Source organism: Schistocerca nitens, chromosome 1, assembly GCF_023898315.1.
Source record: "Schistocerca nitens isolate TAMUIC-IGC-003100 chromosome 1, iqSchNite1.1, whole genome shotgun sequence".
Classification (NCBI taxonomy): Eukaryota; Metazoa; Arthropoda; class Insecta; order Orthoptera; family Acrididae; genus Schistocerca; species Schistocerca nitens.
In genome coordinates, this window is record NC_064614.1 from 633034579 (window position 1) to 633061371 (window position 26793).

The following is a 26793-nucleotide window of genomic DNA, read 5'->3' on the forward strand; positions in this document are numbered from 1 at the left end:
CTGATATGTAAAATCATAGGATGTATGAGAGTTGTGAAAGTTCAACTGATTTGAGCCAGTGCTGTATCTCAGTCAAGTATTTCTGTAATTGAATTCTACTCTGCAACAGTGGTGTAAAATCCATCAAGGCAAGTTGAGCAGAAGGAAACAGTTGTGGGCTGAGATGAGTAAAGCTTTACAAATTATTTAGGAACAAAAGGGAGACGACTCACTGAAAGGCAGAAGTGCTGGATTGTCAATAGGTACAAAAAAAAAAAAAAAGGTACAGAGCTGTGCTGGTTTTCAGCATGAACTTCCATTTTTAAGCTTGTAGGAAAAACCTGCAGCCAAACACACACACACACACACACACACACACATACACATACACACACCTGTCTCCCTAAATTTTGCTCAGTTGACTGCCAGCCCTTTCCTGGCCCTCGGTGAGTGTGTGAGGTGGGGTGGGATGAAGGATGGAGAGAGGCAGGAGCCAGGGAGGGGGTTGTGGTGAAGTGTCTAGTGACTCATGGGAGAGTGGGGAGCTGCCTGTGGGCTAGCTAGGGGCACAGGTAGAGGGGGCAGGTGGAAGACAGCTGGGCACACGATTTCAAAGACTAGAGTGTGGGATAGCAGTACACAACTAACACAAATTGGGCGGGAGTATTGGGGTAGGGGATGGTGTATACACACACACACACACACACACACACTAACACTATTGGGTGGGGAGTGGTGGGACAGCGAATTACCCTAGGTTTAGGCCAGGGAGGTTATGGGAGCAAAGGATGTGATGTAAGGATAGCTCCCATCTGGCAGCTCAGAAAAGTTGGTCATGGTTGGGAGGATCGAAATGGTACAAGTTGTGAAGCAGCCATTGAAATCTCACATTTTGTGCTTTGCCGCTTGTTGTGCCACTGGGTGGTCCACTTTGTTTTTGGCAACAGTTTGGTGGTGTCCATTCATTCTTTTTTATAGCCGGTTGCTGTCATACCAGCATAAAACACTGTGTAGTGGTTGCAGCAGAGCTAGTGTATAACATGGCTGTTTCCACAGGTGGCCTGGCGTCTGGTGGGGTAGGGTAAGCCTGTGATGGGACTGGAGTAGATGGTGTTATGTGGGTGGATTGGGCAGGTCTTGCATCTGGGTCTTCCTCAAGGGTATGATCCATGTGGCAGGGGATTGGAATGGGAATGGGAGTGGGAGTGGTATAGGGGTGAACTAGGATGTTGTGGATGTTTGGTGTGCAGCGGAAAATCACTTTGGGAGGGAGTGGAAGTATCTTGGGTAGGATGTCCCTCATTTCAGGGCATGATGATAGATAATCAAAGCCCTGACATTAGACGTGGTTCAGTTGTTTCAGTCCTGGGTGGTAGTGGATGAAGGGAGCCGCTTTTTTTTTTTTTTTTGTTGGTTCTTGGGATGGATGTGAGGATCAGGTGTGTGTGTGGGGGGGGGGGGGGTTGGATATGGCATGGGAAATCTGTTTGTGTTGGGTCATGAAGGTACTGCCTGTCTCTGAAGGCCTTTGTGAAGCCTCCAGCATACTTTGTGAGGGAGTTCTCATCACTGCAGATGTGTCTAGCAGCTGTGGCCAGGCTGTATGGCAGGGACTTCTTGGTGTGGAAGGGGTGGCATCTGTCAAAATGCAGGTACTGTTGGTATTGGTGGGTTTGATGTGGTCTGAGGTGTGGGTGGAGCCATCACAGGGGAGGAGATTGACATCTAAAAGGTGGCACAATGGGTAGAGGAGGACCTGGTGAAGTGGATGGGAGGAAGGTGTTGAGGTTGTGCAGAAATGAGGATAATGTGTCATGACCTTCTGTCCAGATTGTAAAGATATCATCAATAAACCAGACCAGTATTTTGGGGTTTTGCGAAGCTGGGAATGTTTCCTTTAGGTGACCCACAAAGAGGTTGGCATAGGAAGGTGGCATGTGGGTGCTCATGGCTGTGTCACGAATTTGTTTGTATACCTTCCTTTCAAAGGTGGAGTAGTTATGGGTTAGTAAGTAATATCGTGATTTAATTAGATTACAATGCGTTACCCTTGTTTTACTTTTGTTGTTATTAATTTTATAACTTCTTTTCAAGGCACTATCCAGTCTCTTCAGGTGCACTTCAAAGTTCTTTGCTGTCATTGATAAAATTACAATGTCATCAGCAAACCTAAAAGATTTTATCACTTCATCTGGAATTTTAATTTTCTTTCCATATTTCTCCTTGGTTTGCATCACAGCTTGCTTGTATAGATTGAATACCATCAGTAATAGGCTACAACCCCGACCCACTTCCTTCTCAATCACTGCCTTCCTTTCATGTCCTTTGACTCTTGTAACTGCAGTCTGGTTTCTGTACAAATTGTGGAAAGCCTTTCACTCCCTCCATTGTATTCCTTCTGCCTTCAGAATTTCAGAGAGATTATTCCAGTCAACATTTTCAAATGCCTTCTCTAAATCTACAAATAGTGTGAATGTAGGTTTGCCTTTCTTCAGCCCTATCTTCAATGATAAGTCATAGGGTTAGTATTGCATCATATTTTCCTACATTCTCTAAAACCCAAACTGGTCTTCTTTGAGGTCAGCTTCTACTTGCTTTTCCATCTTTTCTAAATGAAACGTGTCTGTGTTTTGCAGCCATGGCTAATTAAATTGATGATGTAGAAATATTCACACTTGTCAGCACATACATTTTTTGTGACTGGAATGACTACATTTATCTTGAAGTTTGAGGTTTTATTATCTCTTGTATATATTGTCTACCAAGTGGAAAAGTTTTGTCATGGCTGGCTCTCCCAAGGACCTTCATAACTCTATGGAACATCGTCTTCTGCAGGAGCTTTTTTTCGGATTAAGTCTATGTCAAATTTTTTTGCAGTGTCCTATCTCCCACCTCATCTTCATCTGCTTCCTCTTCTCTTCGTAGAGGATGTCTTAGCAAGCATTACAAACTTCCAGGAGAAATAGAGTACATCTAGACGATGAAAGATCACAGAGTAGTGCATGTTCGGAAATGCTTTCCTGGCTGGGTAGTGAAGACGCAAAACAAAAGAAAGGAAGAACGCAGACAGGGTGAGAAAACATATTTATATTTATTATGCTTAGTACAGCAGAAACCAAGAAATAAGAACAAAAACAGATAACAATCATCATCAAAGAAGGTGTTCAAAATTATGACTTGGACCATGATGCAGGGCTCACGTCTCTGGTAAATGGAAGATTTGTTATTCTGGAATGTAACAGGTGCGTCCCAAACTTCCCCAGCAGCTGCCACGATATGTGCATCAAGTTCCTCAGCACTATTAACAGCGGTTTTGTGCTCCAGTGTCTTGACATATTCCCAGAGGAAGTAGTCAAGGCAATTGAGGTCTGGCATTCTCCTTAGCCAGTGCACCAAACCACTCCAGCTGATCCAATGTTGACAGTTCATTGCTTCCAGGTGGCTGAAACATGAGACTGCAATGTGAGGGAACCCCATTATACTAAACCCATATGACAAGAGCGCATTGTAGTGGGTAAATGTGTGTCGTTCAATAGCTGTGTCTATACTTGCTGAAGAAAGACAAGATAGGTTGCGCTTCTCAAATGTTGGGGCAACAAGTATGGCCCAATGGCTGGTCTTCAGTGATGCTGGCCCTGAAAACTGCCTCTGGGCTGCATGAGTTCTTGTTGCATGTGGCTTCCCCTCTGACCACATATGGGCCTTATGGGGTTGAACATTCCCTCCTGCATCGAGGTCACTTCATCAGTGAACAAAATAATGGCAGGGAAATGGGGATCTGTTGTGTGCATCTGTCAACACCATGGTGCCAAGGTCACTTGTTGAGCAAAATAGTCTTCATCCAGTAACTGCATGCACTGGATGTGATGTGGGTGCGTAGAGTTGTCATAAGGCCCTGCTAGACTCTGCTGTGGGCAAAGTACTGGCTCCAGGATTTTGCTGTACCAACCCCATTGCTGTATCAACCCCAGCACATTGTCCTCATTGGCTACCGTTGTTACTGGTTGCTCACGTTATTGCCTCCCCCCACTGAAGGATACACTTACAAACAATTTCCTGTCCATGTGTGCAAAGAAAGTGTGACAGGGAGTTTGCCTTGTGGGGTATCATTGCGCATACAACTGCTGTACACCTCACCCACAGCAATCAGTGGCTATGCCACATGTATAAGAGCGAGCTAAGAGTTTGTGTCATTGCTATCATACTTCCACTTTGTCAGCAGGTGAAATGAACCTTCACAGTGAGTGCAGCTGCAAAAAAAGACCACACTCAATACTGCACCATTAGATGTTGCAGTGCATGTAGCACCATCTTCAGTGTACACCAGCCAAACCTGTCCCATCATTTCAGCTGTAATAAGCCTAACTAACATGTTTTCTCATCCTGTTTGTGTCCGTCCTTTCGTGTGTTTTGTGTCATCAGCACAGTGCCAGGAAATTGTTACCATGTGCTTTTCCATTGTCTAGGCGCACTCTCTCTCTCTCTCTCTCTCTCTCTCTCTGTCTGTCTGTCTGTCTAAAGTTGGTAATGGCTGTGCTGTATAACGTTGTCTTCAAATTTGTTTTCCTTATATAGATCTTTTTCATATTCCTTCCACCTTTCCACTATCGCGTAATTGCTTAGCACTGGCGTGTCATTCAATCTCTTAATGTTCATGTAGATGCTTTCATTTCTCCAAATGTCACTGTAATTTTCCTGTAGGCAGCCAACATCTATCTTTCCTATAGGCAGCCACCATCTATCTTTCCTATAGTGATTCATCTTCTACAGCTTTGCATTCCTCCTCTACCCATTCCTGCTATGCCATTTCTTTTGTCTGCTTCATTTGCTGCGTTTGTATTTTCTCCTTTCATCAGTTCAATTTAATATCTCTTGTTATCCAACAATTTCTACCTAATCTTGTTTTTCCTGTTTGGTAATAAATTCTATGCTGCCTTTGCTATTTCATCTCTCAATGCTATTCGTTTGTTTTCAGTTGTACTGCTTCCCCTCCTTTCTGTCAATTGTTGCCTAATGCTATCTTTGACACTGTCAGCAGTGTGTGGCTTATCCACCTTTGATTCTTTTATTTTATCTAGGTCCCATCTTGATTTTGTACCTTTCTGCTACTTCTGTGGTTTAATTTGCAGTTTATAACCAATGAATTATGGCAAGACTTAACATCTGCCCTAGGAAATGTTTTGGAGTTTAAAATCTGGTTTCCAAACCTGTCTTACCATTATGTGTGTCTATGTGCCTCCAAGGGCTGAAAGATCAGAAACTACAAGCTTTGTTCTTGGAAAAAAAGGAGAAAGGTGGAGGATAGCAAATGAAAACGCTCTTAAGGCTTATGAGTATTTCAGTGTAAAACCAATTTATGAATTTTTCAATTGTGCCTGAAGAAAAACAAAGAAGCAAATGTAAATTTCACAGTGCTGTTCATAATAAAACTGCTGTAAACTGATGGAAAGAATATAGCTTCATCTTGATGTGGAGACCTTAAATAAAGGCTACACCTAAACAGCCCACAGCCGGACAAGTCATTGAGAAGATTCCACCCAAAGAGGAGAAAAGTTCATCCACAAAGAGATGCTGTTTATACTGCAAGGTGATGAAGAGAATGACAGGACACATTGTTTTGGAAGACAGGTGGTGGTTTGGAACTCTAGTTCAAAGATTTCTTCAAAGTATGTCTCGCTGAAAGTTTGTTTTATGTGGCGATGTAGACCTATGTTTGAAATGTGTCGAAGGTCTGTGTAATTAGTCTTGGAAAATTGCAATAATTTTCAATACATTATTCTTGCATAAACTATTGCCAGTAAACTAGATGTCAACACAGAAGCTGTTGGTTTAAAACTATTAAAAAATGCTGCACTCTCTGAAATAAGCTGCTGCATCTTGCAGAATGTGCTCCTCTTTGTTATTTATGTTCACATTGTTCTCCAGCAGCAGTTGTTGGCTGCAATTGGATGCAAATCACATAGTTTGTTTACAAAAATGGACAAACATAAAATAGTTGACCGAGCGAGGTGGCGCAGTGGTTAGCACACTGGACTCGCATTCGGGAGGACCACGGTTCAGTCCCGTCTCCGGCCATCCTGATTTAGGTTTTCCGTGATTTCCCTAAATTGTTTCAGGCAAATGCCGGGGTGGTTCCTTTGAAAGGGCACGGCCGATTTCCTTCCCAATCCACCCCTAACCCGAGCTTGCGCTCCGTCTTTAATGACCTCGTTGTCGACGGCACGTTAAACACTAACCACCACCACCATGAAATAGTTCTGTTAACTCTGTCAGCCATCGCCAAAGAAGAGTGAAAGAGATTCTGAAGAAGATTCCGGACTCCTCAATGACTTGAATGGCGAATTGCTGGTAGAGGAATGCTAAATATGCTGTAATTAACAATGACAAATAAAATGTACCACAAATCACTTTTGGCAAAATTTATGTTATAAAATATGGTATTAATACTTAAATGCTTAAATCATCTGTCTTGGCTCCACTGCTCTTGCTCTCTCATATTTTTCTACTTTCCACATTGTGCATATTTAAAAATCTTGTTTTGACAGTGTTATGAAAATGATAGACTGCTATTCACCATATGACAATGAGTCACAGATAGCCCCCCCCCCCCCTCCCCACACACACACACACACACACACACACACACACACACACACACACAGTGTACAAGTTATAATGTAGAAAGCATCAGATATGAAAAGCCTTCAATTACCAGTATGTACTTCCCTGCCATTATTACAAATCATAACAAAAATGACAGTATTATAAAAGGATAAATTTCTGCTCATCATAGAAAGAAGACATTGAGCCGCAGCCAGCCACAACAAAAGTATTTCTGAATGTTTTAGTTTTTGGCCAAAAGGCCTTCTTACGAAGTAGGAACACACAAGCACAACTGTAGTGAGACACGTAGTGTGTGTGAGCTGTGCTTGTGTGAATGCGTATGGGTTTTCTACTCCAGAAGAAGGCCTTTTGGCCAAAAAATGTGTAGCAGTCTCTTCATTGTGAGTAGCAATCTGTCCTCTTTATAAAAATTGTTGTTGTTCCATCCTGCAGTTTCTGTTGTTTGATTCATACCAAAATAGACATGTTTTCAAGAGATCCTCACTGTACTGGTGCATGGCACATATTCTGCAATATAGAAACTGCAAAATATGGATTTCAACTGCTTATGACTTATTCCAGTGTGGCATCTCCTAAGTTTTGGCATAAAATTGGTGTTGCATCTCATTGGCTGCATTTCTCCCCACAAGACAAAAATCGGACGTGGCAGATACTTCCTTTCATGCTTTTCATTGTAGTGGAATGTGAAATTCCAGTATAAGACATCAAGAAGGTTGTGCAGCTCCTCATTCATAATGCCTTCATGTCCTGTGAGAGGACACCTTTAGGACTTTCATGTTGATTGCCTTGGAATGGGTGTAAACAGCAGAGGTTTTGTACCCTTTGGATAGCCGAGCTTTTCAACTGGAGTTCTCAATGCCACAGTTAACTAAGGGCCTCTGCAGTTTATTTTGATATATGCAGTGAAACTAGGTGTACCACAACTGACAGCTTCACGTGTTAGTACAGTGCTACTCTTAGTGAGTTCAGTTTAAATCGTCATGGCCATTTTTACCTGACAGTGAAAAAAATATACATTTCGGCTTTTGTTGTGTTAGTTGGTTTAGTTTAGTTTGGTATCGCACAGTACTATTTCACTTGCATCCTGTTCGTGTATAACCGTGTTCTGTTGTAGGATTACTTTTTTCTAGATGAATCTGGCTTGTATGTAATTCTGGCCGTTGTGTAGAATTCTATGGGCCAGCTATGCTGTGCCCCTCCCGTGCGGACTTCCGTGAAACGTCTTCCCTGCTGCAGGAAATTGCTATGGATTTACAACTAACTACTTGCACCAAATTAACAAATGGCAACTGAACACTTATTTTCACTGTCAATCATCCCTTTCACGTTGTTTATTTCATAACCGAATCTACAATTCAGTCCATTAACATGACGCCAATACATTCTTTCTCTATGAGAACTCAAACAAGAGCGCGCCTTATCTAACAGTAACACAAAAGCTTTTTACATTACATTAAAAACCATCATTTTTTTCTCATATGAGATTCTATAATGATGTCATGATCCCATTTATTCTGTGTGTGTCTTCTGGGTCCATGGACTGTATGCTTATAGCCAGCATTCTTCTGGCTGCCACCCAATGCGGCTACATCTTTCATCGTATCACCCTCTCATAGGAAAGTACGCACAGTAGGTCTGATTTATATTTGACCCCCCCCCCTTTCATTACTTAAACATTGCAAACCTTTTTAGCAGATGCCACACGACTTGACACACAATGTCTTGTTACACTACAACCTCCACACTGCAACTGAGCTAATATTCAGTCTCCAATGATCTTGATGTTAGTAAGATGTTGTAGATATTAAATCTAGCCTTAATTGCTTCTTCTTCTTCTTCTTCTTCTTCCCCTCCTCCTCCTCCTCCTATCTCTCTCTCTCTCTCTCTCTCTCTCTCTCTCTCTCTTTCCTGTATTATTATGTAGACTTGGTTATAAAGAAAAAATGGAGAGAAAACAAACAAAACACAGATCACCTCTTTATCACTGCTAGCAAGTGACTATGGCCGGTTAATTGTATGAAAATCTTGGTGGTGCTCACCTTTAAATATCATGCTTTGTTGATGCCTTTTCTAAACCTTAAAATGGAGAAAAAAGAACCAGAATTAAAAAGCCAGCTTCAGACTCCAGAGGGAGATGATTAACTTGGTGTGAGCAATAGTAGCCATTGAATGATTAGAGAAAAGTAAAAGGAGTTAAGGGCTGAGAGGAAGGTAAAAAAAACTCTGAGCTGCTTCGCCAACCCCTGACTCGTACAGCTCCTTTGTGTCCCTCCAGCATCACTGCAGTTAACTCTTTGTCTCTGTTTCAAACTTTTCCATTTCAAGTGATAAAATTTTGCATAACTAGTAGACTCAGTCATATCTTTTAAGAGGATGTGTGTTTCCTTTGTTCAGAAATATGTAATTAGCTTTAGAATGATCAGAGTAAGTGCAGTTAATAGCAAAACAGAAGTTGTAAGATGTAGAAGAGTAAAACCTTAGGCTGCTCTAAGAGATATGGTTAACCATTTGGAAATCCTTGGATCTCCAGATTTCAAATTGCATTTTCATTTATGGACCAATGCATCATCCAACAACAGCTTACTAGTTGAGTCAAGAATACTTAACGATCTGTTACTGCAATGTGCAGAGAAAGCTTTCAGCAGACTATTTAGTGCTTGTGAATTAGACACTTGAGGCAATAAAGATGATCGCAATGAACTGTAACAAAATTGTGCTCAATTGCGGCATTGATTTCAGTGTTTGAGGTTTAAAGACTTCTTTATATATTTCTTGCCTGTTCTCTAATTTGAATATTTGACTAGCACTTGAAAAAAATTGAGGCTTTTGTTTTACTTTTATTCCCAACCATCAGCAAAGTTCATTGTGGTTGGTCCTTTCAGGTTGTGGGCTCAACTTTCACAAGCGATGTGTGGTGAAGATTCCAAACAACTGTTCAGGGGCAGCACTTGTCTCTGGAGATCGCAGACGATCCTCAAACCTTGCTGTTCCACGTTCATCCTCCCAGGGGTCAAATTCCTCACTTGCCTCAGATGACACTTCTCTGGTACGCTTGTGAGCTGTAACTGTTGAAGACATAAAAGCTAAACTAAGTAAAATTAAATTATTAATTATGATTTTAACAAGGGTCTTTAATAATACAGACGGTGGTGATGACAGTTTTATTAATAATGATAATAAAAGTAATCTGATAAGTTTAAAGTTTTTACAATTTATAAACTATGTCAAATTTCAATGCTTTCTCTATTATTTGTAAATATTTGGCCATTTCTGATATTTAGTACATGAATGGGTTAGAAAACAGTATAAGAATTTCTGTTATCGCAGTCATTTTCTTTCAGAAACTTTATCCTCTTTAAGTTCCTCTCCTTCATTTCCACAAGCCTGTTATGTTGCTGCTGTTCAAAATTTTATATTTATTTTTATGTGTTGTGTGCTCGTACTGGCAGTCTAATGTGTATGTGTTCTGTACTTAAACAATCCGTTTTTGTCTGCTTTGTTTGAATAAATATTGCAAGTGATGTATGTGTATGTGAAGCATGTAATTGTACTTTTGCATGGGTACATAAACAGTTATTTCATTGCATTTAAAAAGAGCTGACACATAATTGGAGTTGTTTAATATAAAAGACTATAAATACACTATGAGCATTTGTTGTATGCTTTCTTTTGTAATCTTTAAATTGACTGTACTGGTTGCACTGTTCCTAATATTACATGCTGAAGTATACATGTTGATAAAATTTTTTGTTATTTATATTATCCTTAGTTTCCCCCTCACTAGTGCTAGTATCTATTGCCTTTACTTAAGATTAGTATTGACTGTAGGGATAAAATATTCTTTGATGCGTCATGATAATAGTGAAAAATATTTCTGCCCTTAGGCTTATCTTCAATATCATGACTTTAGGTTAAAGCTGTAGGTAATCATTGTATGAGAGACCCCAGGGTTATTTCCAGTCACCTAACTGAAAAGGTTTTCTTTCTTCAGAACACTGACACTTTTTTTTCCCAAGAAGTGTGAGTATTGTGTCGTAAGTGTACCTGCTGAGTTTAGGTTGTGCTTATGTTGTTGATGACTGACGAAGAGAGAACAGAAAAAGTGTGAAACAGTTGCGGATAAATTGCCATCTACTCTTGGATAGCAGCAACGGGGTGGCCAATTCGTGAGACCATATGCAAAAATTTGAGATTCAACTTTAATTGACCAATTGATCAGGAACTTTATACAACCATCAATCTTCTCCTTCTGGTCTCATAAGGGGAGGATAAATTAGTTATGTAATGCTGTGATTGTGTTGATTTGCCTTCTCATAGAATTATCTAACACTGTATTATTTCCTATTACAAATTACATTTTGCTGTAGTTATTTACGTTGTATTAAGGTGCCTTATATATGTATGTCTAAGTGGTGTAATCATCATAGTTTGATAACTTATATATTTGCAAATAATGAATTCCTCTTTTAGTATTTTAAACTTTCTTTCATGTCTAGCCTTGATTACTTCTTTACGATTAAAGAGCCATTCATTCTTTTATTATAATATGCCAGCAGTTGACAGTGTAAAGAGAAAAATCACAAGAAGAGCTGGCTTGCAATACTAGTTTTAAAAATCTGAAACTGCACTGTGAAATAAACTCTTGGAATGAATGGTACATTACACAAACACTGAGCATAGCATGTTTGACATTTGTAGTGATTATATTTATCATTACTGTCTAAAGGCAACACATTCTCATTTGAACAGGTCCTCTGTGGCTAGGGGGCTGGGCTTGTAAGTTTCTACTAAAGCAAGTAGATGATTAAAAGAAATTAAATATCAGTCTTCCTTCTTTTATCTTTATTCCATTTTTAAACATACATAATATGGGCCCAGCATTGTTTAATCTAAGTTGTCATTGTTATATGTTGACTGTATGTATATGCATTGAAAGTACTACAATCTGCTGTGGCTGGTGCTGTGATGTATGGTAGCAAGAGAGGCCTGATTTGTCTAAGGCAACATCACTGTATGCATCATCTGAGCTGTGCCTATTGTCTTGTTTGATGCACTGACTTGATAAGTAAATTGCAGTAGCTGTAAACTTTGAACTAATGGTTGCCTTCAGATGTGGCATAGACCTCATTAGACCAGAATTGTAGTTTTCAAAAAGGAACTATGCAAATTAGTTTCATTCCATAGTTGTACTGAGTTTTTCCCCCTTACACGGCATGACCCTAGTTATCGTGTAGACATCAGTTGATGGTTCCCAATTCCGAAAGGTGCAGTGAGGCAACTTCAACTTTTCAGTGTAGTTATCAAACTTCAGAAACATTTAAGTATTCTGGTAGCATAGTATTTCCATTAAAAATAGCAAGACAGGTGGAACTTCAATTTTTTGAGCACTCTAAAGAAATCTAAAAACAGTGATATGGAGATGTGGGCTTTTAAGTGAAATCAAACTGTGGAAAATCCAATATGGAATAATGACAATATCGACAAAATTGCTTACGGTCTGGCCTCAGTAGCTGGTGTAATTCAGAAGGCCTTTTGGTGAAAAACTTATTTGTTTAGCAGTCTTTTTTGTGGTGCCCCTCTGAGACTCAACATAACCACATGGTGCATACGGACCTTTAAGTGATTTTGTTATTGTCAAAAAATCTTGAACCTACAAGTATCAGGGTGCTGGAGGCAGATGCTGACACGGAGTGAATTGATTCACAACTATAATATCTTAACGCCATTTTCATAATGACCAATATCTTTGTTCTAGAAAGCTTAATTTTGTTGCTCTCAGAAAGCATGATAACCTGTTTGTAAATGTACATTTAACTGTTAGGGTTTAAGGGATATGAATATAATGAACTGAGGGTAGTTAGGTGCAATACTACTAGGAGGCAGCAGGCAATAAGACTAGAATAAGCGAAAATGGGAATGAAAACTAAAATAGCCATTGACAAGAAAAGAGAGCAAAAAATACCAAAACATGTCGTTATGAAGGAATAACAAAGCTAATAACATCCATGTATTTGCTAAGTATCAGACAAATGAGGGCCTCACTTCATCTAACTGTTAACAGTTGGAAGTTATTTTCTGTCGTTCTGGCAAACATTATTTATAATTAATGTTGTGTATAAAGAAGAATGTATCTGTAATATGATTCATGCTTAACATTATTGATTTCACAACTGACATATTTGCTACAAATTGTTGCTCTTATGAAAGTGCTGGAGCAAGAGTTAGTTCCAAGATTAATGGAGTAAGTATGTCAACAGCATCATTGGGTTGTACACTCATTACATATTTTACCATTAGATTTTAAAATACTAGTTGTGCAATAGTTTCTCTCTATCATAGTGTAACATTTTTCAATCTGCCCATTGAGCAAGCAGCAAAGGAAACCAAACAAAAATTTGGAGCATGAATTAAAGTCCAGGGAGAAGAAATAAAAATTTTCAGGTTTGTCAGTGACATTGTAATTCTATCAGACAGCAAAGAAGTTGGAAGAGCAGTTGAACGGAATGGACAGTGTCTTGTAAGTAGGAAATGATTTGTTTCCAGGCGTGAGTTCCTATTCAGAATATTACGTACTCACTCTCCTCTAAAAGTCCTAGATGTTTGTAATGGGAACTTACGAACACTGTGTAGGTTGAAGTGTCAGGAAGTCTTTTCTGAAGGTATTTATCTGTGGCGTAGCCATGCGTGGAAGTGAAATATGAACAGTAAACAGTCCACACAAGAAGAGAATGGAAGTTTTTGAAATGTGATGCTACAGAAGAACGCTGAAGAATAGACCACATAACTGGTGATGGGGTACTGAATAGAATTGGGGAAAAAGAAATTCGTGTCACAACCTGGCTAGAAGAAGTCATTGGTTGATAAGACATTGTGAGACATAAAGGGATCACCAATTTAGTATTGGAGGGAAGGATGGGGGGAGGGGGATAAAAACTGCAGAGGGAGACCAAGAAATAAAACAGTAAGCAGATTTAGAAGGATGTAAGTTGCAGTAGTTATTCAGTGATGATGAGGCTTGCACAAGATAGAACAGTGTGGAGAACTGCATCAGACCAGTCTGAAGACCAAAAACAGTCCCTTGCTTTCCTGTAAAGTGATCACAATGTTAAAGTTTTGATTTCTCTGCAGTTTGGTACAAGTGATTGTTTCCTTTGCAGACACCACTATTGGCAAATAACTGTTAAAAAAAAGTAAATATGTATCTTGCACATTCATGATTCTGATATGAGAGAGTAAATATTATACTCTGTAAAAGTTGTAACGTCATACTCAAAACTATGAAATATTATTGCACAGCACCAGAAAAGTTGTACAGTACCCATAAAAATTGTGCCACACATTCAATGTATGACAATACATTAGCTGTATTTTACCCCTGTAATAACATTATAATACACTTTGACACGAGGTAACCCATGTGATTGCTCATTGGGGGGAGGGGGGGGGATGTGCTAGACCTGAAGATAAGGTTATTTTTAATATTTTGGAAGACAAATGGTGGCTTGTAATTAGCCATTATAGTCACAACCCAGTTAAAAACCTTTAAATCATTTTCTTGAAGAATAAAAAGGAGGAGGAAAAAAACCACCTGACTATGGCTCGGCCCTTCATTCTCCTGGCCACGTGTGCCATTGATTCAGCATCATGCTTCTGTTAATGAGTATTCAGATGTGTTCATTTTTGTCATCAGTGTGATTGAACTGGTATTCAGTAAATGCTGATACTAAATAAAATTCAAAATGAGTGCTAGCCAAATTCTTGAAAGAATGTTTGCAGTACAGTTAATCTGTGCATATACTAATAATAAAACTGTAAAAGCATCTTTGTCTGTCTAAACAGGTTAATCTCCAAAACTACTGGACAAATTTTCATTGAGTTTTCACATGTAACAAGCATTGATTGGAGCAACATAAGAGTTTTTATTTTACCAATATCAGATCACAGAAGAAAAGAGACATTGCAATTTATAATTTTCTTCATACTAATATTATAAATGTGAAAATAATTTTGTATGTTACATTTTCACAACTAAAATTCTGAAGCAATTCCAATGAAATATGGTATGGAGATGGCTTGAACCCTGATGAAGGACATAGGCTACCTTAGAAAGTAGCAAAGAAAATCTATTGCTGAGAGGGTGCAGTAGGGAATGGAGTCTCTTTTTTTATATCAGTGAACATAAGCCATGTTAAAAAATAATTAAATTTGTTGCATAATATACACACTGTGTAACATATAGCTATTTCAATAGCATGATGCGTAGATGTGCACTCGTGCCCATGCCCCTCTGCATGCACTGATTGGCAACGACACTGCACATACTTCTGCATCATATTTTGTGACAGGTTGGGAGGGCAGGGCGCACATCACAAACTATGCTTACCTGAACAGGTGGACATGTTAGTGCAGCTGATGTTATTGCACATACGGGAGCTTACTTACTCAAGATCTGTCGTCATAACAAAACTACCGATGTGCGAGTGCATCCATGGGTAACAGCTAGCGTTAAATATATTCATTCACTTCATTTATTTGGAGTACTTCTTATCATGATGCCTCTCTTTTTTTTTTCCTACATACATTGCTCACTGTGAGACTTCTGATGCTACTAGTCTGGAGTAGCTGTGGCACTATTGTGGGTAGAAATAATTTTATCTTTCTTATTTAATTTTTGTTACTGTTAATTTCATGTCAGTTCTCCCTTGTTTTAATCTAAATGTTTGTTATTAGAGCAAATGTATGTTTCTTTTGTGTGCCCTTAACTGTTTTCACTGTGCGAGATTATTCGTGTCTCTTCCAAATTATTAACTGTCACTTCCTACATTGCTTAACACTTCATGGATAGTTTTAAACTCTTTGTTCTTCTGACACTGAAATGAAGCGTCAAAGTTACTATTTTCATTATCATAGGTTTGTAATGCATAACGTTTAAATAATTACTGTACAATTAATAGGGTTTCAGAATTTTCATAACTTGTCAGTGGCTTGTACTGAAGAGAGCAGCATACGTTGAATAATTGTAGGATTCCTGTAGTAGGTTAGAGAGACACTAGATGCCAAAGTGGTGTCTAATTGAAAGATTTGAACTAGGCAGTTAAGGCACACAAAATTATTGTTGTTTTTGGCATTGTTATTTACTTAACCACACATTATATTATGAAATTTGAAGTTTTAGATGTTCTGAATGAACAAATCCAACACACCAGTGTTCGTCTTGGGTAGAAACTACAGTTCCTCTTCCTCTTTTGTTGTTTCTTATTTTTTTCTAGTGTTTCCTCTTTTTCTCTCCATGTTGTTTTTTCCTTTCTTCCAGCCCAATTGTTCTTGAGTCTTTTATTTTTCTGCCTTGAAAGTCTTCTGATTTTAACATTCTATTCTTAAACTAGTTTCTTTCTAAAAACAAAGATGATGAGACTTACCGAACGAAAGTGCTGGCAGGTCGACAGACACACAAACATACACACGAAATTGAAGCTTTCGCAACAAACTGTTGCTTCATCGGGAAAGAGGAAAGGAGAGGGAAAGATGAAAGGATGTGGGTTTTAAGGGAGAGGGTAAGGAGTCATTCCAATCCCGGGAGCGGAAAGACTTACCTTGGGGGAAAAAAGGACAGGTATACACTCGCGCACACACACACATATCCATCCGCACATACACAGACACAAGCTGAAATGTCTGCTTGTGTCTGTGTATGTGCGGATGGATATCTTTCCCTCTCCTTTCCTCTTTCCTGATGAAGCAACAGTTTGTTGCGAAAGCTTGAATTTCGTGTGTATGTTTGTGTTTGTGTGTCTGTCGACCTGCCAGCACTTTCGTTCGGTAAGTCACATCATCTTTGTTTTTAGATATATTTTTCCCACGTGGAATGTTTCCCTCTATTATATTCGTATCACTAGTTTCTTTCTGTTATTTACAAAAATTTGATAATATTGATTTTTTACTAGCTGAGAAATCTGATGTTGCCCAGGTGTTTATTTACAATGATGCTAGAGACTTTGTATGTGCGGTATTTCTTTTTGGGTTATAAAGCTTCTTTATACACAACACTTGAAGTAGTATGTTTTGGGGAGGGGGCAGAGCTGCATAGAGCTGGCCATGCAAGAAGCAACTGACACTAAGGTTCATATCCGCAACACAAAGTGTCTGGACTTGTGCTTTTGTGTTAATGGCGTAACATAAGTTCACCGGGAACTGCACTTATCAAAAGCAAAATGGTAAATTGTTAGGAATATACCGGATTTGCGCTATAAAAAGTTGCTCACTTGTGCCACTTCCTGTCAAAATTTCTGCTTTGGTGGTGGTCTGTTGGAGGTGAAGTAACTTTAAGCTTCAGTGAGTGAAAGATTGTGAGGAGCAAGGTAACAACACTCTCAATTGGAGTTGTTGCGTCTCACATGTTACGTTCTCGAGCTGCAGCAAGTCTCGCCTCGTGATCTTCAGTGGAATCTCAACACCGCATAGTCCTCAGTTTTTTAGCTGTTCTGTTATATTCAGAAAGACATGACTGTTTCCTAGGCATTTTTATTTGTAAACAAAATGAAATTGAAATGTAATGAGTTGGCACCTAAATCACAAATCAAATATAAGAAATTATTTTTCCCTAGCAAAGCATATAAATGAAACGTATAGAAAAAAGCAGAACAACATCATTAAGTTCTTAATACACAAAATGAAATCGGTAAATTGTGTAATCTAGCCAACTAAATTTGTATTCATAAAGACAAAATTATGGTGCTTAACTCTGTCACTGATTTAAAGTTCTGAAAAGCATCTGTCCCCAATCTAAAAAACTAACAGCACCATCTATTCGTTCTTTGGTGTACTATGAAACTAACACCACCATTTATTGATTCTTTGGTGTTCTAGGCCTTGATGACTAAACATCCAAACTACTAATTTGGGGAAACCACTTTAGACAAAACTTTCAGTTAAGATATTCCTTCCTCCCTCCCCTTTCCAGATATGATTTTTATGAAATAAAGCCTATATGGTTGTCCAAACTATGTGCAAGTTACTCGTGAAAATCCTGTGAGAGAGATTAGCATATTTAGACAGACAGACTGACAGCGTGGTTTTACAGTTTCATTGTTAGTATAGATTTCTGTAATCCATGCTACTGTTGACTTTTTTCCAGAAATATAAGAATATTTGTGTTGTTAGCCTGATATCATTCACTGAGTAGAGATGCCTGCAGAAGATTAACCATCACTTTGCCATTACTTACGATATTTACTTTATATTTTGAACAATGTCGAAGTACGGATCAAGTAACAACAAAGCGGATAGGACAGGTTGCTACTCATCACATGCAGGAGATGCTAAGTTGCAGACAGGCACAACGAAAGAGTGCTAAAATATTTTAGCTTTCTTATGAAGTGTGAATGTGTCTGTCTCTGTTTCACAAGAAGGACTTTGTTTGCAAGCTTAAATATTTTTGTGGTCATTTTCATTGTTCCTGTGCCTGCATCTTCTACGTGGTGAGTAGCAGACTTATCATTTCTTTATAAATTGGTAGAACTCTTCATTACTTCTCATATGTCAACCTTCTGTTGTCTGTATTGCACTTATTATTTTTCTAATAATCTGTCTTTTGAGTATATCTCTTCTGTCGACTTATAGTCGATTGTTAAGATTCATAAATATTCCTGTCTATACCACTTGTGTGGTGTTTTAGATTTGTATTTTTAGTGATGCATTTCTTGTTGTAGGTACCTACAGTTAAATCCTATGCTCTTTCCACTTTAGTAATTCTGACATTTATTGCAAATATTTCTAGTCAGTTCTGCTGCGTGGTTTCTCCAAGATATTTAAATTTACGAACTTACTAATCTGTGTTTCTAGATGTTTTGTTGCTTTTTAGTGTATTGTAATTTTTTCAGTTGCATTTATAGGACCAGTTCTGTTGGCTCTTATTTCCAGAAGACATATTTGAACAACTGCTCTCCTAATTACATAGCTTTACTGTATCCCCACTAATTTATTTTAGATATCACATTTGTTAGCATTTAACAAATCGTTTGCTAATTTGGTCTTAATATCACATTCTCTAATTTTTTTACTGCTAAATCAAGTAAATTCTTGAAATCAGTAAATGATTTTTAATTACAGGTTTTTTGGTTAGCATTCTATGGAGAATTACTGATTTTTAAGTTAAAAATCTGTTATGTGCAAGATCCCCCCTTCTGGAAACCACCCTAATATTCTCTCGGCTGCTTGTCTAAAGTTTCTTCAGATCTGACCAGGAGGATTTTTGACTCTGCTTTCCATACCAGTGTTATGAGTGAGACTCCTCAGTAATTGTGAGCATTTGGTTTATCTGATTCAAATCAGTTACATTCTAATTTAATTGTTGGAACTGGACAATTTAAGAGACTATCAACAATGTTAGCCAATATTTAACAGTTATCATTGTTGTTGAGTTCTGTTTGAACATTTTCACCTTTGAAACAAATGCTTGACACTTGATACCCTTATAGGTATAACTCATAATTAAGCCTATAGATCAAAACACTATCGAATTCTGAATAGTAACTATTTTTACTAGCTGACAAGTGTGAATAATTCACATTCTGTCCTGATCAGTTTCCGACAGGGAAAATAGTAACAGATAAATAAGTAAATGCAAATAATTATTTATAAAAGTTGTTATATTTTGAATAGTACTAACAAATATTATTCTCACTGGGGGTGGGGGAAGATATCAATATATGCAATATGATTAAAACATATAAAAGGCAGAATGGTCATAGCGAAGGCAACTTTTATCGGACACTGTTATAATTTTTTTGCACAGTACACAACACTTGTTCAAAGAATGTAAACAACTCCAACCGTTGTTGTGCATAACAGTAAAATTAGATTGTCAGTAGATGGCACAATCTGCATTCTTTCCAGTGATGTGTATGACCAAACTCGCGTGATAGACTATGCTTGGATAAAGAATTTGGACAACTACAACAATTGTTGTGCATGTTAGCCCAGATTGTCAATGGATGGCACATCCTACATTGTTTTTATAAAAATGTTTTCAAAATAAAGTATTTTCACGAAAACAATAACTTTAAACTACTTGTGTATTTTTTGTCATTAGTGGTGAAATAAATCTTGAAAATGATGTCTCTCATTAATTTTGATTAAATTAAATAATACAGGAGATATGGTGTACAGGCAAAAAGAAAGAGAGAGAGAGAGAGAGAGAGAGAGAGAGAGAGAAACCAATAAACTGCTGTGTCAAGAACATTAAAACATAGAATAAATAAGTTTTGGCCAAAGAATAATTAACATTTCATTTGCTGTCCTTAACTGGCATCTCCCACACAGCCTCCCTGTGGTAGAGCGGAGTTCTCGGAATGTGCGGGAACTTATGTCGTACTTGTTGACGTACTCTTACATGTCACTGGACCCTCTGTCTTCATTTGTAGTCCTGGTTGAATTGTTGAGGGTGGCTCGGCTGCCCATTGTTTCGCTGTTGCATGAGCATGACCATAGAGAGCACATATGCGGCTTAACCCGTTCCCGTGATACTGTCAGAGGCCGGTTGTTGTACTCATTTTGAACTGTGTGTTAGCTATGGCTTTACTACCTGGAATGGTCCCGAGAATGAAGGTTACAGTGCTGTCCATACAGCATCAGTTAGTAACATCATATGTAAATTTGTCGCAATGTCCCTGTGTATAAACACCTTTCAAACTCCATGACATGATGCCAGGCCCGGGCATAACTTGGCTATTTGAAGTTTCATTTCCTGTAACATGTACAGCAGCTCTGGTCTCATAGACTTTTATTTTGTGAAAGGAACTCGTGATGTTACAACCAATTTTTCTCCGAAAAACCATTTTGATGGTTGATGCCCCAATGTCTGGTTTAACTACTGTACACAGTCCTAATAACAAAACTAGTGGTAGTGCTTCTGCACAAGAATTATCATGGCGTACAGGTACGACTTTCAGAGTTCTATGCCATCTCTCCACCATTCAATCACATCAGGTGTTTAACTCGTAATTAATCCCATAGACCAAAACAGTGTTGAATGTTGAATAGTAACTATTTTTATTACTCTTGTTCACAAGCGAAAACTAACTTGACAATTGATAAACTGCTTTGTCAAGAACATTAAAACAATGAATAAAAGAGTACAAACAACTCAGCCATTTGGACAAAGAATAATTAACATTTCATTTGCTGTAATTCACTGGCACCTCCCACCCTCTTAAGTATATATTGAAAAGTTTAATAAAAATTCCTTGTATTCTTTTTGGTGACATTTTCTTTTATTTCTATAACCTGAGATTTTTCAAGATTATGTTTGATGTTTCTTTTCCTTTTTGCAAGAATTTTGTAGGTCGTCCTTTTTTTTATACATTTTTCATTGTCTCTGTTTTGAGCCCTTTGTTCTAGTAATTCTTCACTGTTTTGTTCTATTATGTTTTGTTTTTAATTTTGGGCATTCCTAATGTTATCTCTTGTGGTTTAATAATTTGCTCTTGGAATTTGTACCAATCATTCTTTTTTAGTTGTTTCAAATTCTTTCCAAGTTTCGGTGTATTTCCATTTGCAATTTTGACTCTGCTGGTGATGAGTCAGGATTTTCTTTTTCTAACCATATTGAGATAATGATCTGAACTAAATTCCCCATTTAAATTCATAAATTTCTTTATATTTCTTCTGGATATGGCTATGTGGTCTAGCTGAAATTTTCCTAGATTTCAAAGCTTTGCCTTTTCTTCATAGTTTGCAAAACATTTGTGTACCTCAGTTTTTACTGGCCCAATTTATGTGTATTTGCCAGTCTTTCGTCACATCTGTTTGTTATTCAGTGTCCTGAATATCTGCTACAGTGCTGTTGATTTTTTCATTTTCAACTTGTGTGTTTAAACTGCTGAGACATACTTTAACATTGTTTTTAGATATATTGAAAATTTCACATTCTAAAGATTCCATAACTGATTTGTTTTCTATAGATTTCTTCTGTTATCTTCATTTACAAGTACATGGCAAGTTTTGGTGGTTTTATATTATTGTTATTCTGTAAAGTTGCATTTTGAAATTTTGCAAGAAGTTTCCCAAAAATGTCTTGCGTACTCACAGTTATATAAATTGGGTTTTGATCTTTCTCATACATTGTGTCATCGTCATTGCCCATCCTTGCTATTATCTCCACCTGAGTTAAATTTTCTTCTAAATATAACTGGTATACCACAGATCACACAGAGAAGTTTTGTATTTCAGGTCTTTTAGTCAAGAGTCAAGTTAGAACTAAGCAGAAGCCAGGAACGTTATAACAGTTCGCACAGTGAAAGTATGAATCTTGTTTAGATTGTGTCTGAGTTTTACATAGTACAGAAAAGGCCACTATCAACAGAAACAAAAGTAGCAACACCAGTATGTAAATAAGCAGTACACAGTTTGTGTGATATGTATGATGAAAAATACCACGTGTTATTGAAATGATACAGACAAATTTTTATTGAAGTGGTAATTATCATTTCTCTGTCCATTTTCCAGTGACTGAACTAGAATTGTGATTAGAAAGTAGTATGGTTGCTGATACGAGCTCAATTAAACAGCCAAGCACATTCTAGCACTTACTAGTTTCTCAAAGTTTGTCTGTAAATATAACGGTATAGGTATTGAATTATTTGAATAATTACAAATTGAAATTTGTTGGTACAGCTGAGAACAAAAATCCAGTCCAATAGCATCGATAGGACCGTATGCAAATCCTCAGTGAATGAGGCTGCAAATGAAAATCTGAATTGTTGATATTCAGTCCCTGACACTCAATTTACGGAGATAGTATGCAAAACATGCACTACTCAAACAGAATCAGACTAAAATTGCTACATGAAGCAATGAGGTTAGTTTGTTTATTAATTACCTTATAATTAACTGTGAATCCCTATAAAGAATACTATAACTTCTACATCATACTGGAAAAACTGATGAAAAGCCTTACATTGTGCATCAAAGTATTGTCTGAGACAATCGTTCACTGGAAAAGACAGCCACAAATTAAGGTTAAAATGCTGAGAACACTTCTAGCAATAGCTTGTTGCCAGCTGCAGGTACATCATGCCCAGAAGCCATTCTGTTCCTCTCTCCTCTCTCAGACTGACTTTATAACTGAAAAAGAATTTTAAAGTGTTATGAACATACACAATAAAGAAATAGAGAAGTGTCAAAATATTTTTCCTGTGGGATAGAAAGCAATGGCGTGCATGTATGATTGCAGGAAAGAGTAAATTGAGGATTCTTATCTATTCTGCACAAACATGGCATTAACTGCTCAACTCTGTCTGTCCTATCCTCCACTCTTCATACATATTGTGTGTCCACATTTGTGTGTCCAACACAGTTCCTAAACATCTAATGTAAGCTACATTTCCACATTTATTTAATGCAACTTGTGTCAGATTGTTCACTTGGATTTACACTATTAGCAGCATTTTCTTTTTCATGAACACACGAAGGCCACAAAATTTTTTCCACCATGAAAAAACAAAGTTACATAATTAATTTTTTGATTCTTTGCAGGTACACATTGATGGTCCTGGCAACAGTGAAATCCCCACACCACAATACTGCAGCAAGGCACTAGAGACCCCCCACGCCCCCCCCCCCCCCCAAAAAAAAAAGAAGGGGGTGCAACATTATGGTTTTGCTCCTCTAATGAAACACTGCAGTAATATTGTGTGGGGACTTCAGTGTGTACAAGGACTGCAGATGTTTATTTGCAAACAAATAACTTTGTTTTTTAATGTTTATTAAAACTTTCACAATCGCTTGTAATGTCTTCTTTAAACTTGCCAATACACCAGCATCATGTGGCTATGATATGTCATTTGGAAAATGGTTATATTTGTACATTAATAGGATGACATGAAAGCTTGGGTGGGATGCAAAGAGCAAAGTAAAGGCAGTCCCTGTGTTGCAGACTAATCCCATGAATTGTAGTAAGATTGTGCAGGTAGAGGAAAGAAAACATACATGACTGCATACACTACTGAAAAATTGGAAATTCAGTTCTACTGTCAGCAGAAGCCCTGAATCTTGTACAAAGGCTGACATTTCGTGGCATACAAATACAATTTTAGTTCTAGAGTGCTGAAAAGTGATGGGCTAGGAGGGGGGGACAGACTATACTTACAGTGCATTTTTTCACCAATCTGGCTTATAGCAAGGCTATATTCTGAGAACAGAACACACAGAAGAATCACTGCACTGTTTTGTTTCTAAAGCCAAGATAGTGACATGGCAGTATGTAGCAGGATGATCTTGAGTCATAATCATTAACTAGGTGTTAGGTTTCCCTAATTATTCACATACTGCTTACTACAAATGTTGCACCCAGTATCATTTGTTTTCAGATTGTCTCAAAAGTTTCCTTGATTATTTTTGTCGTGACTGTCAGCCATATATTTCATTATCTGATTCCTGTTCTTCTTATGCTAAAAGCTGCATTCTTGTTGCACATGAAGTTTTTTTTTATCTGGCCCTCAATGTATATTCTTTCTCACTTTGCTACACCTGACTACAATATTAACTTTTTTCCCTTGAAGGAAAATTTTTCAGACAGCATTGCTTTGGCCAGTGATACATGCCTGGCCCATTCCGTAAGCGAACATGCTCGTTCTCTTGGACTTTACTGTCATAAATTGAAAACTTTGTGTTGATTTCCTGTCAGTGAAAGGTGGGCATATATAAATTGTCACTTTTCTTTGGGTAGTTGCGCATTTTATTAATGTAGTTCTATCTCAGAAGTTAAAAGTACTGATTTTTTTCCCCTGTTCACTCCAAACTCTACATTTCAGGCTGTTATACAAATCTTGACCATCAAGAAAGAGATTTTGTACACATTTTACTTTCATAATAGGGGATAATTGTCTCCTATTATCTTCTGTATGTATGAGAAACTATACAATATCTTCTCATAATTTAGTGGGGTTTTGTAAGTGAAAAATGTTTCTTTTCATGTGCTGAAATAAAACAAACTGTGTTTTACAAGAAATAGAAAGTGAAGAGATTGTCTCATTAAATGAAGAGCTGCTGAACTTCTCTCTCTCTCTCTCTCTCTCTCTCTCTCTCTCTCTCTCTCTCTCCTCCACTTCTATATTTTCCCCAAAATAGTGGTAGTTCAGAAATTATGCAGTTTTTCATGTCACAGATTGGACCATTAGTATCTCAAAAAGAGCACAAAATCTGATATTGTAGTAGATGATTTTCAGCATTTGTGTTCACAGTTTGCTTTGAGCTGGTTCTGTTTTATAAAGATTTTGATGTGTTTTTAAATGACAGCCCCGTAGCAAGTAAGACTAATATTATGTCAAGATGGTAACAGCAAATTTTTGTCTGCATCGGATAATAAGGAGTGTCTGTATTATCACCTGTATTACTCAAAGTGCCAGGGTCAGTACATGAAGTTTCTTCATTCAGCCAAATTGAGGAATGTATTGGAAGAAATCTTGACTACTCTGGCCATAAGTAAGGAAGTTACATTTACTCAAGTCAAGGAAGAAATTCACAACAAAATGGCAGCAGCAGATGAGCTTTGTGACCATGAGGGAACAATAAGTCAGAGAGAAGGAAAAATCTCGTACGGTAATTACAGTTGAAGATCATACAAAGTTATGCAGAAATAGAGAAAAGGTAGTTGTAGAAAAGAAACCAAGAGAGAGAAAAAATCATAAGCTACAAAAATTAAGTATGTGGTGAAAAGGGAAAATAAGTAATAGTAATGTAATTGCAGCAGGCAGTGGCATGAACTATGAGGGACAAGGAATTCCAAAAAGTTACTTTCAAATGAACACATCTGTTGCTAGGATGGCATTATAATCAACGACTGGTTGCAATTAGTTGTTGAATCATCTCTGCAGGGCATGGGAGGTAAGGAGAAGGCATAGTGAGAGTCATGCTCAAATATTTATTATAGTCTGTAGCCCTGCTAATGAGTAAAAACATGTGAATCTAATTTCAACTCTCGGTAACACTCTTTAGTCTTTGCAAGTTGTTCCACTTCAACATTGACACATATGAAGGTAGATGTTCAGTTCAGAGAAACTGTTTGAATGATCCCCTGAACAGCCATGACAGTCTTATAGAATCAATTCTTCCTGGTACAGGCAAAGAACTCTGTGAACTTTACTAACTCATTTAGACATTTAGGAAGTGTAAGAAAAGGCTGGAATATCATAACTCCTGAACTTTGTCTTCAAAACAAATGAAACACATGTTCTCTCTGTCGTAAACATTCTTGATGATTTTGGTGTTCAGTTGCTTGCAAGGAAACAAAATTATTAAGAATATTATAATGTTCAAAACATGTTATCATAATTTGGAAACAAACATTATGTACTATGGATCCTTAGATATTGAGGAAAAATACTGTCATTGGATCACTGTAGTACTGTGAGTTGCAGAGAGGTTCTAAGCTAAAATGAATGAATTAAACTTTGTAACATGATTGTAATGTGGCTGAGAAACATGAATATGGTGAAATCATATTATGTAAATATTAAGTTTAAACCACATACTTTGTTAGCATATGAACTGTTTTGTATACATTGTGAAGGCAAGGATGCAAAGCACCAAATAACAGAGTACTTTGTCACAACTGCAGCTGAAGTGCATACTTGGTTTGTTTCAGCACATACTAATTTACTTGTACATAATCTATTAACTACACATTGAACAAACAGTTAACTTTATGCTTCATTTCATTTTTGCAGACAGTTCCAGGTAGTCAAGGAACAAACAGATCACCCTCACTTGGAGGACGTATTCGTATTCCACACACATTTGTACTTCACTCGTACACACGTCCTACCGTATGTCAGGTATGCCGGAAATTGCTGAAAGGAATTTTTAAACAAGGGCTACAGTGCCGGGACTGCCACTACAATGTGCACAAAAAGTGCCTTGAGAAGGTGCCTAAAGACTGTACTGGTGAGAGCCCAAAGGATGTTACAGGTCAGTATACTCAGTGCAGCATCTGATTATGTCTACATGGGAGTGCATATTAGCACAAAATATTTTGCATTATTTTCGTTGGTTCAAATAATATTTGGCTTTACAAAAGCATCATCATCTGTGTGCAGCAGATAAGATTAACTATGGTAATCATATTTTTAATGCATTTATTTATGTGTGTTCGGAATAACCCTGAAACAGCTACTATTCATGTATTGGACTAAA

The 26793-nt window shown here is 37.7% G+C and overlaps 1 protein-coding gene across 1 annotated transcript in view; it reads left to right on the plus strand.

The window, feature by feature from the left end:
- The window catches only part of LOC126257955 (serine/threonine-protein kinase D1), a 191641-nt gene that overhangs the window by 49814 nt on the left and 115034 nt on the right, over positions 1–26793 (plus strand). The window contains exons 6-7 of the mRNA XM_049955604.1: positions 9486–9649; positions 26328–26568. Of these exons, the coding sequence (XP_049811561.1) occupies positions 9486–9649; positions 26328–26568 (405 nt within the window). The remainder of the gene's footprint in view (positions 1–9485; positions 9650–26327; positions 26569–26793) is intronic.